The following is an 18,778-nucleotide window of genomic DNA, read 5'->3' on the forward strand; positions in this document are numbered from 1 at the left end:
AAACAGTTATTCCAACATGCATATCATAATTTGTTTTAGTGTGTAATTTTACAGAGAGAGGGGGAGAGATACTTTTATTTCATCCAACAATACAAATACAGTATTTGTATCGGATAGACACAAACAATACTACCTTACAGGTCAACTAGTGTTATTAAATATTCAAAAGTTCTTTCAATATATACATATACATTATACAGTAAAGATTGCGCCATCTTATAACAAATGTAGCAGTGTGACCAGTGGCTTGTGCCTGTTATTGTGCTGCTAATGACAAAAATTGTGGAATAAGGAGCATCTTGACTTGAAAGGTTTGTGATGTCAGATATACTGAATTTGACAAACTCTTGGATTTTGAAAACTAGAACTAGAACTAGAAACGAGCTTTAAAAATCCGCAACCAATTAATTAGAACTAGAACTACTCAAAAAACCAGCACTTAGTCGGCTGTCAAATAACTGTATAGGTAGTTTGTGCAAGTCTGCAGATATATACCACCATTCAGCTGCTATTTGATTGTTGACAAATTTTGTTGTCTCTACAATAACAATAAATTGCTATAATGAGGATGAAATATTTATTCTAGTTTAAGAGATACTGTTCAAGCTTCCGCATAAAACAGCCTCTCAGTGCCTGTATTTTCAAAGGTGCCTTCATGTCGATCATCGACAGCCTAGACGAGAGTCAAGCTTTGCAAGACGGAGCGCGTAACGACGAAGAATATCTCACCAACTTGATCAAAGATAAAGCCGTTTGCAATCTGCTTCATGTAAGTTTCTGGAAATTGTATTGAAATTCCCAATCCAGCACTGCGTGATGCTGGCCGTCTTGGGGTGTGCAAGTTAATTTGTGAGTTGACTCCAGACTATCCGACATCGATTCTCAACTTGTATTGAAGGTAGGTGATTTAGTGTTATGCAAACATGTCGACTAAATTGTCTGTGATACCGGTAACAGCACCAGACTTGCATAGTAGCATACACTATAACTATTAGTGCAGTTTACTACGGCTTAATTAATAATTTCATTGTCTACTCAGATGAGGGCGCTAGAGGCAAGCTACATGTAAGCCTTCAATGCAGTAATGCGATGGATGTCTCACTGAGTACAATATGTCCGCTTTGAAATTAAGTACTGAATATATGATATTATATTCGTATTCTGACAACAGAAGGAGTTTGTGTACTATCTAAAATGCAGCATTCAGCTTCAAGCCATCTGTTCTCGATTAGTCTAATTTTCGTGCTGGTGACGTCATATTTGGTGATACGATTGTTGATACACAATATTATTTTCCATTCGCTAGTAGTTGCTGACCATCACCCCTGATGTCAGCCGAAAATATCCGGGTTTATTTCAATGTGAACATGTTATTTAATTGTATATTGAAGTTCTGTACCACCAAGGGTGTCTCGGGGCCTATGATACGATACGATCGTAGGGTGTCTTCAAATACTGAACATATGTTTCATCGTAATGGTCATTTCTTGAAATGAATATTCTGCAAAATTTCTCGGATATCCCATTAGTTCTTGAACCAACCTGGTGTCTGCAGACAGAAAGCTGATACGACGCGCGACTGAGTCCCTCTTGTTATTCGCAGTTGGCATAACAAGCTTATGCGAACTTTCGTGAACCCATGGAAGGGTTATTGTAAAGTTTCCAAGAGTAGCTATTTGCCGTTCCAAATGGCATTGTCTCTATGAATTACGTCAGCATTCACCTTTCCTTGTCCGTTGTCCATGTTTTCGTGGTCAACTAGAAATTTTTCAGCTTTTTAAAATTAGATTAGAATTAGAATGATAGCTACACAATTTTTCGAATTGGAAACAAATACAACAAAAATAAGTTTATTTCATATCAAATCATATTCATGTCACATTTCTTAAGAAGGACAAATGTCTGTATATCGATCCTGGACCGTTTCATACTATAAATTTCCGTAGTATTTTCAGAAAGTCCAAAAATTAGATTAAAATTGAAATGAGGGCATAGAAAGATGTAACAAATTATGATTAGAATTACATTTCAGTATAATTAGACAACTTGAATTATCTATGCTCCACTTTTCTGCAGTGGCTCATATTTTGTTAGATTTTATTGGCTAGTGAAGCCTTTAGTAATATGCTAGTAGCGTGTTGGATATCTGACAATGTAGAACTTCGTCTGTTATATTGATAATTCTCACTATTACATTTTAGAATCTGTCTGATGACATAATCCACAATCATGTTCAGTAGCAGATATGTTTACATCAATCAACAGTTGGTTAATGTGGGTCATTGCCTTATGGAACTATTCTGAGGGTGTGATGTAAAGCGTATTTCCAAACTGATGACTTGTGTCAACCTCTATGACGTGAAGACAATATTTAGACCAGTGCTTTTCAACCTGTGTGACGGTTCGCACTGGTGCGAATGAAAAAAATTGCAGTGCGAATGACGAAGGTGGTGCGAACAGTGCGAATGAAAATCCGGATCAAGTGCGAATGACGAAGGTGGTGCGAATGGTGCGAATGAAAATCCGGATTAAGTGCGAATGATTAATTGTTAACTTTTCTGACGAGGAATAATTCAAATAAACTTAATAGGAAATTCAGAATCAGTGGAACTTTTGTAGTTGCGACGCAATTGTAAAAACTTGATACGACGCACCACTAATCGTAGCTCTTACAAGCCGTGGTGAATTAATATTCCCACACTATAATTATTACGTCACCAAAAGTCTGGTTTGGAAGCTGGTGTAGTGGCAGTATAGAGATCTCTACAATCTCTATAGTGGCAGACATACAGTATATCAGCCCGTCTGATCCTGCGATAGGCTCGAAATATGATGTCAAATTGACTTTCTGCTTTCTTTCGCTAAACAATCATCATATTTTCGTAATAACTGTTCGATTAGCGCGAGGTACGAGGATAGTAGTAAATACCAACATTACAGCGACTCACATTCGCAAGTTTACTCCAACGTAAATTTTTACCCTTTAATGGTTATTAAAGTAGGGACCGCAAATGGTATAATTTTGGGTCGACACGGTGCCAGAGCTATCTGTGAATATGTATGTAATATTTATTGAATTTGTTGCAAAAACTCCTGCGATCGTTTTACATATCATATGGCATGGAATTCGTGATCAAATTTGTCCGACTGTTTTTTTCTGGAAATCATGGTCGAAGACTGTTGGGATAAACTAGTGTAGGGGTGTACAACGAGCGAGTTCAGGCCTATGAGACTCATTCATTTCGAGGCCAACCCCTTCTTCGTCGGGGCACATGAAGACGTAAAGTTTTGGCAAATAAACCGCTGATAAAATGCGGTGCCAAAAACATGAGCGGCGATAAAACCTCGGTCTAAAAATGACCGATGCTGGATGGCCAAACCTTTCGAGATGGATTGGATATGCTCCGTTGTCGGCACGGAATAGTCGCGTTCTTGCAATCTGAGTAGACAATATATAGTACAACTGTGATACGCAGAGGAATTTAGTTCGCCTAATTTGAAATCGTGTACGTCAGACATGTGTCGTAGAGCTGTGTTGGTTAGAATTATGATGTGCGCGTTCTGTATGTCATGTCATAATATGCCCGTAACATCGTAGCAAACAACTGTAATATTAAATATAAATTCCTCTTCATGGGTGAGGCTCGGATCGCGAGATGCCACAAAAACTCAGATTTTGGTGGTAGTCTAAAAGCTGGTTTACCGTTATCAAACTGTTATGAATTCTCAAGTTAGATTGGCGTGAAGGGTAGAACACGCAGTATAGGCCTACCATGAGTTATTTGCTCTTCTCATAAACTTGCGAGCGAGCCAGAAGTTGGAGCAACGTGTTATCAGGTATGAGACTCTAATGTGCCAAGTCTTCTTGATCGTTTTGCACCTTATGTTCCAAAGATATAAGACAAAAGCCTCAACACAAAGATGTGGGTTTTTCATCCTTTCGACAAACTGGAGCTTCGCGTGACCTTTGTGCCAGCTCTCAAAGACGATTTCAGCCAGCAAGCATTTTTCACTCGCGAAAAATACGCTATATTTTGGATAGGAGTGCACAACAGATTTTAAGACCTGGCCATCCAAGCACTTGTAGAAGTTCTCGTACAAATTCCGAACAACATTTTTTGGTCGAAAAGGGTTGTATTGAAATAATTGTAAGTAAAACGAGCGAAAAAAGTTGCCTTTTTAATGAGACATTTGATAGCTTAAGCTACATAGTTATCCATATTGTCGCACATCTGAACAAAGTGTTGAGAGTAGGCCTATCTTCATCTTTTTGTATAATAATTTTAGATTAGTTTGTGCGAATGAGATTTATTTCACGAAAAAAGTGCGAATGGAGCTTAAAAAGGTTGAAAAGCACTGATTTAGACCAATCGAATAGCGTATGAAGAGACTTTTTGTGATTGGCTAAGCATATTCTTTGAGACTGGCCTTTGATAATTTAATTCAATCGCCGTGTCGCCATTGTCACCCTTGCTTTACAATGCGATATCAAAATCTCTGAAAGTGCTCGTATTTATTTCATAAACGACTATTGATGTCAATAACGGTTTTTGTTACGCTTTACTTCAATGAAACTGTGGTGTCGTGTTACATGCTCTAAAATGGTCATGTCTGGGATTACTGGGAATACTCGATCTTGTATGGCTAGTATATTGTCCAGTGCTGATCGCCATGTCGGCTATTTCATTATAGATTTTCTGTTGGTTGATAAGCCCTTTATTGCCCTTTGGAAGCACCCGGCGTAGGGTCTCGCAAAATTATTATTTTTTCGGATTCCGGGGATTCACTGATTACGGTACATTGTTAAGTTGCTGTTGCAGGTCGATGCGAACGCGTCGGAGTTTAAAAATTTTGAATTTTTTATTGAAAAAAATTTTAATTTTTTTTCAAATTTCACTGTCAACTCCATAAAATTGCTGAGTTGTCTACAAAAACGATGCAAGCCAAATTTGACGCGATTCTATCCTATAGAAGCGAAGTAATTTGAGTTTGCATTCATAATTCTGTGGTCACCCACGTTCAAGCTACTTTTTGTGAATCCAAAATTTTCAACTGCAATAACTTCGCTTCTACCGATTGGAATTGAGCAGAAATTGGTAAGCATCGTTCTTTTGGACAACGTAACCATTTCATGGGGTTGACGGTACAATTTAGTAAACAATAATGAATTCCAAATTTTCAAATCTCATCTACCAGTTGAAATCGAACCAAACTTGGTGAGAGGGGGTTTCGCAAGCAAGAAATATTTTTCTATACTGTCCCGAATAATAATAATACTCGAAATTCAGTCCGTAAGAATTGCGACTTCGATTTTGCTTTGCTTAAAACAAAACCCGGTACGTTGCGTCCAACGTGTTCGCGCGTCAGACATCTGGCACACGACAAAATCGACTACAAAAACACTACATCTGTGACGCAACTGTACGAAAAAACAAAACAGCTGTGACGATAATCCAGCAAAAGAAAACAAAGCTACCGGAGCTGAGATAACAAAGCTAGTCGTATGTGGACTAGTACGTACAAAAGATTTGTTGGTTTAAAATAAATATGGAGATCTATGCTGCAATTGTCCGCGTTCGATGTGATTTAGATACCAGCTCGTTTATTTCTTTCAATCGTTTTCACGGCCCCGTAACAACCCAAAGGAACTTGAATACTTGATATTTTGATATCGAAATAAACCCGAATAATTTCAGCTGATACTCGACAGGGATACGGTAATCGTCAGCGACTAGTGGAGAATTGGAATATCAACAATCGTGTCAGTTGAAAATATACTGTTTTATTTCAATACGAATGTATTATTCAATTATATATTGAAGTGCTGTACCTCCAAGAAGCTCTTCAAATTTTTAAACCTAAGTGTAAAAGGTGTCGAAATTAACCGTGTCGTAACATCACCTCGGTTCACTATCAGTGTATTAGTAATGTTATCATTTCAATTTACAATTCAAAAGATTGCAATACAATGAAAAGATAGGAAGGTGTCGAAACGTCTTGGAATAGTGTTACCATCATATTCCCGCCTTGCCTTGGGACCTGAGTTTTCAGCCTTATAGCTCATGGCCCGTTAAATTAGTAAAACACGGCGTCGGCCTGATCAGCGCGAAATTTTAGAAGTTGATGACTCAAATTAAGCCGTCGCTATTGCCCGGTCTAATTGATGACCTCTTCACGGCATCGTTACCGGTAGGAGTGTAATTTTTAAAATACCTTTCCTTTCCTAATAAGGACAATTTACATTTAAATAAGGACGGCATGATTGCTAATCCTAGAGTACACCATCCAAGATATATCAGTCGGTCTCTATTGGAATTTTTGAAAAACACAACACGATTGCGATATAATGAAAATATAGCAGGTTGTCGAAACGACTTGGAGTAGTCGTGTAATCAGACATTCACTTTTGCCTAGAGCAGCGGTTCTCAGCCTTTAGTATCATGGCGAACCATTGCGCTAATTTTCAAGCCTTCTGCGAACCCCACATTTTCGCCTAGTCGCAAAAATTGAAACTGAAAATTGAAATACTATAGAATACTGGAGCACAAAATGAACTGTGCATCAACAACAGTGTTAAAATTTTCAGATTTTCCGAATTGGATTAGAATTAGAATTATAGCTACACAGTTATTTTCAAGTTCGTGTAGAATCACAGCTATAGCTGCGAATTTTTGTTTATCCAAATTAGTGTGCAATTATAGTTATAGGTACGCCGTTGTTTCCAAATTAGATTAAATTAAAGTTACAGCTAGTTTTTTCCAAATTTGATTATAGTTAGAATTATGGAATTCGCGAAAACTTGACATTAAATCGAGTTCCGTTCATGTCAAATTGTAGTTCATCTAGAGAATTTTCAACATTACAAATTTGATTAGAATTAGAATTACTGAATTCTACCCTGTAGGCTAAATAGATTTGTTGTATCGTGCTCCGGTGATCTCGAGCTTATTTGAAGAACCGACAGCGAATTCAGCTTGAATACAAAGAGCTTTAACGTGGCGTGACGAGATTCGTGGCTTGAGCGCCTCGCACAAGGCCTAAGTACGCGTCACCACGCCTTTTGATACCCACTCGAATAATAGCCTTGTAACGACAGTCGTCCGTTGAAGAAATCCAACGCGGAAAAGTGTACGTAATCGATACGAGCACGCCGGGGTCGCGCGGGGTCGGTTGGTTTGGAAGGTCAACACCGAACGACGCACCCGGCTGACCCGGATTTGCCCGATTAAAATCGCTGGATCGAGTGGATGCGGTCGGCGGCTTTATCGCGACTGAAGTGCGGTCGGTTCTGCGATGTTTTACATCAAAGTGGCGTGGGGCAGTAATTAATCGACGGATCGGTACTGTCATTATCGGGGTTTCCAAATTAGGTTAGAATTCGAATTATAGCTACACAGTTTTCCTCGCAAAAACTTTGGAATTTGAATTATTAATTAGAAGCAAATACGACAAAAATCAAGATTAGATCGTATAAAATAAGAGTTCATGCTCATAAGCACGAGAATGGAAAATGTCTGTACATCGAGCCTGACTCGTTTCACACTATACAGTTCAGGAGTACGTAAATTACATTAGAATTACGTCTTGAGCATAGAAACATTTCACAAACTAGACTAGAATTAGAATTATAGCTATTTTTTTCAAAATTAGATAAGAATTAGAATCATAGCTACACAGTAGGGCTCTTCAAAAATGACTTTTTTTCTTAAATCGTACTGGCTACTTGATAAAATTGTTAGGTTACCTAATTTAAGCCTACACTCAAAATTTGGTTCAATTCTAGCCAGTAACCGCTTTGCTACAGGAGAAGAAAGTTTCTATTTATCATATAAAAATAAATAATAAAAAATATGAAAATTTTCTGTTCACCCCATAAAAGTGTTAGGCTGTCTATAGAAACGATGCTCACCAAATTTGGTTCAATTTCAACCAGTGCAAGCGGAGTTATTGCCGTCGAAAAATTTTGATTTGAATAAAATAGTATTTACGGTGACCGATTCTTTGTTTATTTATTATAGTTGTGCTCACCGTAAATACTATTTTATTCAAATCCAAATTTTCGACGGCAATAACTCCGCTTCCTGTGGTTGGAATTGAACCAAATTTGGTGAGCATCGTTTCTATAGACAGCCTAACACTTTTATGGGGTGAACAGAAAATTTTCAAATTATTTATTATTTATTTTTATATAATAAATAGAAACTTTCTTCTCCGGTAGCAAAGCGGTTACTGGTTGGAATTGAACCAAATTTGGTGCGTAGGCTTAAATTAGGTAACCTAACAATTTTATCAAGTAGCCAGTACGATTTGAGAAAAAAAAGTCATTTTTGAAGAGCCCTACTGCAGTTTTTTTTTTCAGATTAGATACGAATTAGAATCGTAGCCACATAGTTTTTTTTTCGAAATCGGGCTGGAATTCGAATTACTGAATTTCTAAATTAGAATTAGAGAATTCGCAAAAACATGGAAATTGAATTTTATTTCCGAATCAGGAAGAAATACAACAGAAATGAAGCTCAGCTCGTATCGAATCGGACTTCATTTGCATAAGCGCGAGAATTGCAAATGTCTGTAAACCGAGCGTGACGCGTTTCGCACTATATAGTTCTCCTATAGTATTTTCGTGAGTACGTAAATTAGATTATAATTAGGATTAGAGCGTAGAAACATTTGATGAATTAGATTACAATTAGATTAGTGACATTTTGCAATAATTACTTTAATTACACAAGTACAATTATCGACTCCTCCAAGTCTGGTACATAATGTTGTGAGAGCAGTCGAATACATATAATCCAGTCACACAATGAGTCGAATGACAATAATTAAGTGAACCATAAAACCTCGCCGATGAAGTGTTCTGAAGGCTACCTTCATAGAGCAAACCGGATTGGCCTGCAACCGCTTTAGACCAATTTGACCTTTTAAATCGAATGTTATTCGATACGCCTTGTTTACTGAAGGATGTGGTTTTTGATTGGTAACAAGTCGGTCCGTAGGTTCTAGCAAACCACGATTTTTTCGTTCGAATAATAACTCGTGGGAAGCCATCGCCCACCGTGATACCGGCGGCACTGCCCTAAACCAGACTTTGGCAACTATCGTAAAAAAATTCAGCTTTTGCAAATTACGTTAGAATTTGTACAAGTTTTTTTCCAGATTAGAGTAGAATAAAGAATAAAGAATAACTACACAGCTATTTCCAAATTAGATTAAAATTAGAATTATAGCTACATATTTTTTTCCAAATTAGATTACAATTAGAATTGTAGCTATATATTTTTAGCAAATTAGATCATTATTAGAACTATAGCTTCAAATATTTTCCAAATTAGATTAAAATTACTGAATTCGCGAAAATTCGGACATTGAATCAGGTTCCGTTAATATCAAATCATAGCTGGTTCTTAGGAGCATAAGAATGGCAAATTTGAAGATCGATTTAATCGTTATCGGCTCGAAAATACGATATCCTTTGTAACGAGGGTAGCCGTCGACATATAACGTGAATTAAGTACTAAAAACGATCAATATATTCACTCCAAGTGGTAAATGAAGTCTCGGTTAAGGCTATGGGTCGAAAGAAATTCACTTTTTTTTGGTAATTATCAGCGCCCTTGGTTGAACAGTGATATGACCTTAATCCAGGTTCGGGTTTATTATTATTAGCTTTTCAAGTCATCAGCACCCCAAATCTCGCACCCAGGGTAATCAAAGGGCTGGGATACCGCAAACTATTTATACCGGTGGGGTCAATAAGGTTTGATCACCACTCCACGCAATTTATATTGATGTCACAGTCATTTTCGCCCTTCGTTGGACCTTTTGGTTGATATGTTGACTGTGTTAGTCTCGTGATTAGATGGGATGTACCGGGCTTCACATTCTTCGCTCGTGAATATTGCAATATCTATGTTAAGATCTGATGGTATAATTGAGATATAATGTGGGTATATTTGGGTCGTGTCGGTTTAATCTAACGCGTCTCCCTCGATATCGCGGGTGATCTGTAACGGGTCTGAAAAGGTGTATTCCCACGAAGTTCAACCGGGTTCGGCACTTTGGTTTCCAGGCCGCTCATCGCAGTTGGATGTGTGGAAAATTTCCAGTTTTTTCTCAAATTCGACCTTAATTAGAATGATGGCTGCACAGTCTTTCAAAAATTAGAGTCGAATTACTGAATTCGCGAAAACTTGGAATTATAATTCGATTCGAATTCGAAAGAAATACACCAAAAACCAAGCTCAGTTCACATCAAATCAGAGATCAATCACATAAGCATGAGAGTGGCAAATATCTGTGGAGCGTGAATTGCCCGTTTGGCACGATTTTCAGGAAAACGAGAAATTACATTATAATTAAAATGATGGCATAGAAACATTCCACAAATTAGATTAGAATTAGATTAACTACATTTAGATCCAATTAGTCCAATTGTATAACTGTACTGTAGGTTGATGAGAATTTTCAAATTCGGCTCTAATTATAATGATAGCTACAGTTCTTTTTAAGAATTAGATTATAATTATAATTACTGATTTCGCAAAAACTTGGAAATATAATTCAATTGTGATTTGAAATAAATACAAAAATTAAGTTTTCTTCATATCAAATCATATATCATCCTCATAAGCACGAGATTGGTAAATGCGTGTACAGCACGCTGGGCTTGCTTCGTACGATACAGATCTCCTGTAGTATTTTCAGGAAAAGCAGAAATTCGATTAGAATTAAAATAAGAACATAAAACATTTGACAAATTAGATTAGAACTAGACACCGGCGCTCTAATTAGTGAATTAGAGCTCATTGGCCAGTGTGGTGCTGATTTCTATGATTTTCTTGCTCGTAAAATAACTAAGTAGTGGGCATCGAGTTTGATTGCAAACCAGAAAACTGTTCAACAGAAGTAGAAGTAGTCTCAAATAACCAAGTCTCTGTAAATAACCAACGGAACACAACGCGTCAGTGTTCCCGGCGCCACACCCGGTAATCCAGCAACAGCCGCGCTTGACCTATCGGCTGACCACTCGCGTGTATGCGCTGACGTAACCACACCTACAGATGGACGCTGCGATGTAAACATGTTTTCGTGTCCACATTGCCGCACGCGCTGCTGCAATCTGCAAAAGTGTTTGCCGAAGGAAGTAACTCAATATGACGGTTGGAGTCGATCGAGGGCGTGATTTTACGTGGGCTAAAAATAAGGTTAGATTCTCCAAGCTCTATAACGTACGGTCCATATTTGGTTAACGTTAATGATGCCAAGCGTGTGCTAGCCTAGGCCTAGCACATTAGCGCGGTTGTTGTTGGCTCTTTACGCCCACGAATTGATATCGGTTATGTCATATAACGACAAGCAATTCTGTACTAGCGCCAATTTCGGCGAATCGGGTTGGACTAGCGCCAGATCGATTATTATTTCGCCGATCATATCGAGACGATATCACACTTTGAAACAAAATATCCGATATAGGACTCCTAGTCGTAACGACTCGCGATCATAATCTTGTCAATTATGACAATCCTCTGCACCGTTCTGAACTTAGGCTTTCTTGAGTTAGTGTGTTTCGGTTCGCGACTGCCACGCGTGAATTGCTATCCCGTTATGAAAATGTCACCAAAACTGTGCTGTAGTCTCCAGGCAACATGCACCACGCGTAGCGCTCATAAATTGCTGACCTAGGTTATCAAGGACGAAATGCAAAGTAGTCCGCCCGTAATTATTTGCTACGCTTATATCCGTTGAAATGGCGGTCCAAATTACAAACTTGATATCCGCGGCGATTCAATATTTTGAAACTAGCCGCCGTAAATGTGCGATCACATTGTACGAATGCGCGGTCGTATTCTTAACCTCTTTTGCGCGGACCCTTGGATATTTTGGGTGGTCGCATGGAACCCCTAACCGCGAAATTCGGGTTGCTGATGACTAGAAAAGTATAGTTGCTATCTGGTCTAGATGATGCCTGAAAAGCTACACGATCATATCATTCGATACGATCAACCCGCGTGGCGTTGATTAATCGGAAAAATATGTATAGGCATAATTCTAATCTAATCGGGAAAAGCTGAAATTTAGTTTCCCGTCTCTGTCCCGATGACATTTAAAAGGTCATTGTCCGTTGACGCATTTCAAAGCAACACGCGCGCATAAATTGATGACTTTGCTATCAAGGTCGGCGCGGACCGCGGGCATTACGTGAGGTAGCCCGATTGATGAAAATGTGCAAGTAATTATTTCCCTTCTCGCTTATATCCGCATGAATTGTGGATCAAATTACAAACTTGCCGTTTGTGACGATTCAATATTTTGCAATTAGCCGTTAATATGATGTTAGATTAGACGTAATAGGCTTCAATGTATTCCTGACAATTGAAAAAAGGTCGTTCGTTGTTGCATTTCAATTGGCGGGAATCACAATTTCCACTTTGAAAACATCGTTGGTAGTATCAGAATTCGACAGCTTCAAAACTTTTAGCTTTTTCAAATTATAATAGAATTGGAATTACAGCTACACAGTTTTACCAAATTAGTCTCGAATGACAATTGCAGCTTCACATTTTTTACCTATTCGATTAGAATTGTGATTGCTGAATCCGTGAAAACCAGGCAATTGCCGTCGTCGGGGCCGCGAAACCTCGGCTGGCCGTAGTTCAGCACCGAAAAACATATCGCGCAAGGCTGGTGATATTCATGGAACGGCGATGCTGTCAAGTATTGGTTTAAATATAGAATGTAATTCTATAGTTTAAACTTCCGATGGCCGAATAGCGCTACGAAATTGTCATGGTCCACACGCGGCAATTTATATTTGATAACGTTACGCATCATTTTCCTTGCGGGCCGCCAAAGGCATCAGTTCCTGCAAACCGTGATCTTAACTTCAGCGGCGGAGAATACTGCTAAATGATTTCATTTGTGTAACTTTTACTCCTCGATTCTTGAATTATTCGACTGTAACGTAAGCTGCAAGCCTACATTGCCATCAAGCTATGGAATGAAATTCGAAAGGGGGTTTATGTTTCAACTATGATTAGGAAGACGGTGTGGATCCAATAATTGCATTGTCGCACAGGCGCTTTCATGTCTGCTTTTCTCTCTTGATCACTGATCAATCAATGATCACACTCATCAATCAACTCTTCGTGTAATCGTTAATTAAAATTTCATGGCGTGCGATATGCCGGGTAACACTACTTCTTATATGTTCTGACGTTTTGGAAATGACCATTAAGCTGGATGCCACATATCTTCTGAATATCGACTGAAGGTATCGGGGTTATCGGTATCGGCGAATTTGCTGGCTATAATGGTTGCCGGTATGATAGCATTTTAACGCAAGCTTTCCATCGAACCAGAGGGAGTAAGTGAGTCCGACGTAGGGTCAGAAATGGATCTCTCGTTTTTGCAAGACGAGAGAGAAATTAAGTGGAAAAAGTCGGTACAGTACCTCCGGTCACAGGTGAAACGTTGGCGGTTTTGCAAAACAAAGTGACGTTAATGATCATTTCCGATTTCCTATTACCTAGAATAGCGGTTATTAGCCTTCGCTAACATGGCGCTAAATATTGTGCAAGCATTCGACTAACCGAAATTTTCGTCTAGACACAAAAGAGACGTCTCCGAGCCAATGGTGTGTGTGTGTAAATCCCAGTTAACAACCACTGAAAACATCCCGAGCACAATTTCAACATTTATCTTCTCTTAATCTTGGTCGTTGTAGTATCTGGGCCATTACACGTCAAGGCAATGTATGCCTGCCTATACATATCAGCTGACTTTTCATCAATGTAATGCTCTTATCAGCTAGTGAGGTATCGTGATGTCGGGCACAGGAGAATAGTTTATTTTGAACAACAACAGCAATATTTTGAACAGAAATTAATTTCAGCGTTTCAAAATGCTTTACTATGCGCTATTCCGAAATCTCAAATCACGTCGCGGGCCGCGTGTTGGTGACCCGTGCCATAAGTGATTAATTAGCGGCATGCGACGTTTGGTATGAATTTTGGCGCAAGCTTGCAATGCTAGCGCGTTCGGTTCGAAGATTCCATATGAATATAATGTTGGCGTGATAGGTTAAACGGCATGTGCCTGGATAGAACTGGAGAAATGCTACCGATTCTGGCAGCGTTACGGAATCAATACTCTGACGCGTAGTATCGCCTTGGGAAAAAGGTACGTGACTCTCATCACGTAGCTGCGACTATGAATTAAATTTGAAGAGCTTCTTGGATTTCCAAATAAAGCCGAGCGCGATATTCTCTCGATTTTCTATCCCCGCTCTCTTTATTGTAGCCGACGCGTAGTAGTTATTAGGGCTGGGCACAATGATTCGAGTACTCGAATCTGAATCGAGTATTAATTTTAATGATTCGAGTCGAGTAGTAAAAGACGATATTTTCGAGTACTGAAATGACAAGCTCCTAGCCGCTGAAAGTTAATTTATCAACAAGAATTATAGTTTTGATGCTAGTTTCCAATGTGGAAGGCTTAAAACACTGATTGGCTGCATTGAAGCATACGAAACATAATACAAAGCTAGCAAGCTTACGTGAAATAACACATTTTCGATGTCATAATCATCCCATAACCTTGTCACGAAGTGCAATGAAATCGGTATGGTCGAAAAAATATCAAAGCATCTTTAATGTGGTGGATAACAGGGATTATATTCTTTGCTGTGGCATAAAAGGTACATATTTTAACTCTGACATATTGCATTCTGTTATGACGTCATAATGTGCGATACTCGAATACTCGACTCGACTCGAAGCATAATACGTGATTCAGAATCGAATCACTCAGGTACTCGATTTTGCCCAGCCCTAGTAGTTATACGCATCGGCGAGTAGCATGCAGAATTGCAGATGCAGGCCTTTCAAGGTTTATGCTTCTCACCGCAGGCTAAATCGTGACTGTTGCAAACGAATTCAAAGATAATACTTTTAGGGCGATGGATGTGAAGCTGCATTGACAGTGCCCCATTCGTAATTGTGCAATAACTGATAAGAGCTTCTTGGAGGTACAATAACTGATAACTAGGGCGATTTTGTCAAAATTGTAGCGTTAGGTCAAAAAATTGTCGAAATTGTTCACAAATTCAAAAAAAATTTGCAGCCTGCATTTCGTTTATAATGTTTGCGCCGTCGGCGAACTTATCATTTGACAGCTTACATCTTGTAGCCTACTTTATAGACCCGAGAATGTATGCAAGTATCTTTCGTTGTACTACAACAAATTTTACTTATTTCCACCATAATGCGTGATGTGACTACTGGAATTCTTCATAGCTCCAGATTTCGTTAAAATGAAGTTTTTTCACGAGAAAATTTGTCAGTTTTTAAGTGAAAAAATATTTGTCAGCCCATTCTACATCATAAGGACAGACAGTTCCAACCAGAAATGAAGATAAGTAGTACAATTCTAACATGTGCGAAAACAACTACGGTAATTTACATATACGAGGGCAAAACTTTGTCAAAATTAAGTTTTTTAAGGTAAAAAAATGTCAATATATTCGTTTTTTAGGTCAAAATCATATATTTTTAGGTTGAAAAATCGCCTTACTGATGAATAAGGTGCAATGATTCGAGTACCCGAATCTGAATCTAGTATTGTTGTATTGTTGAAGACAACGTAGCACTTTCATGAAGTACCTAGTAAAATTGGAAAATTTGTACATAAATTTTTATTTAATAAATCGAAAACTTTTTTCTCACATAACAATGCTTCTATAGGTCGGGATTCAACCAGAATTGGTGTGCAGCGTTTTTTAGACAACCTAACATTCTTATCAAGCCGTCGGTAAAATTTGAAAATTTCAACAGTCCACAGTTACGCCTACTCACAATGTCCGCAATCAATGCACGACTGCACGTATGTACCTAATGAGCAAATAAATAGGGCGAAAGTTCCTACGAAGAATGGATAGCGTACAAGCATTGACCAGTAAAATCATATAAATGGATGGCTCTGGCTCGCTCGTGTGTGAACACTGAACACGAACCGAACAAACATTAGCATTGACGTAAAACGTTCGCTCGTGCGGAGCCGCGAAACGACGCGGATCAAAATATTTGAACTCGACTCCACTACGGCTTGGTTGCGGTGAGGCTTTTGGTCACGTATATGTCGCTTAGATGCGCTTCATGTGGGCGTGGCGGAGGCTGTTTCTTCCTTTTTTAACGTGCTATCCTATTTCCAATGATCTCTTTTCATAAACTAGTTTTAGCAAGCTGAATCTGGTTGGTAAAGAGATCATTTTAGCTTCCGGTGGTTCGTAAGATCGCAACCTTTGCAAACCTGGCTGACCTAGACTTGGACAACTGAATAGTTTCAGTTTTTCCAAATTCCATTAAAATTGGGGATTATAGCTTCACAGTTTTTTTTTTCCAAATTTGAGTAGAACTAGTAATATAGCTTCACGGTTATTCCAAATAAGATTAAAATTTGAATTATAGCGACGCAGTTTTTCCCACTGGAGCTAATGAATTAGAATAACTAAATTCGCTCAAACTTGGACATTGGATCAAGTTCCGTTACTATCAAATCATAGTTCGTTGTTATAAGCATGAGGCAGATGTCTGTACAGCAAGCTTGACTCGTTCCGCACTATACAGCTCTCTTGCATTTACCGCAGGAAATTAGATTATAATTAAATTTAGAGCGTAGAAACGTTTCACAAATTAGGTTAGAATTAGATTACCGACGTTCGCTCTAATTAGTGTAATCAGACAACTAGAATTATCTCGTTGTCTTGGTCTGATCGTAGCATCCAAAACATATACAGTCGATTCCGCTTAATTCGGACACTTTGATCCCGCTCACTTTAGGCCGAATTAAGCGGAAAAATCAACTTGCCGATTCGTGGTCATTCGTAAAGGCAGACAACGCATTAAAATGCGGTACCGTTGCGTGATAAATCAATCAATGCACAAGTTGTACCTTCAGGTTACGTGTATTGTGTTCCGATACGCAACGATTCAACGAATACTATATCAGTGTGCAGTGGCGTATCCAGGGGGGGGGGTTTAGGGGGTCGGAACCCCCCCCTTTTCAAAATCCTAAAAATTGATGTCAAATATAGCCTCTAATATTTGCTAATTTATCAGTTTAACATATTCGTTTTTACGTATGAGAAGGCGAATATGGCGTCTTAATGTTATTTAAGGGGACTAACACCCCTACAAAATATTGGAATTATGCGCCGAATTAGTCGAAAGGATAAAATAGGTCATTATAATTCGCTAATTCGATACGAAATCTGCGCTTGGTCAGCTACATTTCAGCTGTGGCGGTTGCTGACGTTCTCAACTTTCTTCCCTCGATTTCTCTCTCGCCTTGCTAAAACGAGAGACGCATTTTAGGAAAATCTAATCTAATTGGCCGACGCGATACGTAATTGCAAAGACGAAGTTGTCGGCAATCAACATCGCTGCGAATTCGCTGCACCTGCTCGCCTTGAAATCCTAATTAAGAATTGCACGGCGTGTTGATTGATCAGCGAGACGCAGACAGACGGCACCAGTACGACAATGCTATTCTGAAATCCACATTGTGTTCGCGATTATTGACGAGAAATGGCCTACGAGTGACATTCACATTTCAAAATACAAGCCTAGCAATCCACGTACCCGATTGTTAGGTGGCTTGCTGTCGTCCAAATACAGGCCTATGTTGTCGCTGAACGGGAGAATTGAGTAGGCCTAGTAGTAAAGTTGACCTAATTATATCGGCTGACAAGTTTCTCTGTCGATCAAGTTATTATCCCAGTGTGTACTCTGTATTAATTGACTGACTTGCGTGCTTGCAATTAAAGTCTAATTATCTTCGCGCTTACTACACGCTCAGCCGTATGGCTAGTAAAGCCATCGAAAAGCACACATTCGTGTACGACGTACACTGTTCACACCACACCTCTCTGTGGCGATCGCGCGCATAATATCATCAAAACCCAACAAAATCGCGCATCTCTGGCCGGAACTAGGCGCTTGAAGACGGGCGGCGTTTGCCGGCTCATGACTAAATGTGAGCATTTACGAATTTCTTCCAATCATACCGTAAAAGAAACGCGATTTTCAGGCAATGTCTGTATCGTATTCGTACGTCTCCCACTCACCGCAAATCTCTGTTTATTATTAAACTATAAATATCCGCCACGTCGTGGAGACGAGTGATTGTAATCATGACGTCACAATAGCCAAAAAAAAAATAACGCAAACCCCCCCCCCCCTTTTTCGCGCTCTGGATACGCCCCTGTCAGTGTGTAACGCGCACATATTGGAAATAGTACACAACTAACCGATGCTGACGGGCTGAAACGGTATTGCACGACAAAACATTAGGACTTTAAGGAAAAAATCACTTGAGTCCGCGAAAGGGTTAGCCGAGTCCACGAGCCGATCAGTTAATGTACGGTATATTAATAATTTATATGATCTGGACGGTGTAACTTTCATTCGGCTATCTTGGAATGCAGTGCTTCCAAGTTTTATTTTGCGGACTAAGATGGGTCTTTCAGTGTATGGTAACTGTTTAAGTTTATAATTCCCTATAGTTTCATCTTTTATTAACTTTCGTCGATTCTTACAAACAAAAGACAAAATTATGCGCGAAGTAGCAATTTGCAAGGGATTAGAACTTACTTAGTCCGAGATCCCGTTTTATTGATGTGGCTTGGCATGACTGTAGCTAATTCGAGAATTGGCGACCGCTACATTTTCGATGTTCGGTTTAAATTTGCGTCGAGATTGATATTCGGGCCAAGGCGAAC

At 39.0% G+C, this 18,778-nt stretch overlaps 1 protein-coding gene across 3 annotated transcripts in view; it reads left to right on the plus strand.

Moving 5' to 3' along the window:
• The window catches only part of LOC145454988 (peripheral plasma membrane protein CASK-like), a 60,934-nt gene that overhangs the window by 13,594 nt on the left and 28,562 nt on the right, over window positions 1-18,778 (plus strand). For all 3 annotated transcript variants that reach the window (XM_080332936.1, XM_080332937.1, XM_080332938.1), the window contains exon 10: window positions 648-769. In XM_080332936.1, coding sequence (XP_080189062.1) covers window positions 648-769 — 122 coding nt within the window. The remainder of the gene's footprint in view (window positions 1-647; window positions 770-18,778) is intronic.

This window comes from Botryllus schlosseri, chromosome 14, assembly GCF_051294905.1.
Source record: "Botryllus schlosseri isolate E-star chromosome 14, Bs_hap1, whole genome shotgun sequence".
In the NCBI taxonomy this organism is placed as follows: Eukaryota; Metazoa; Chordata; class Ascidiacea; order Stolidobranchia; family Styelidae; genus Botryllus; species Botryllus schlosseri.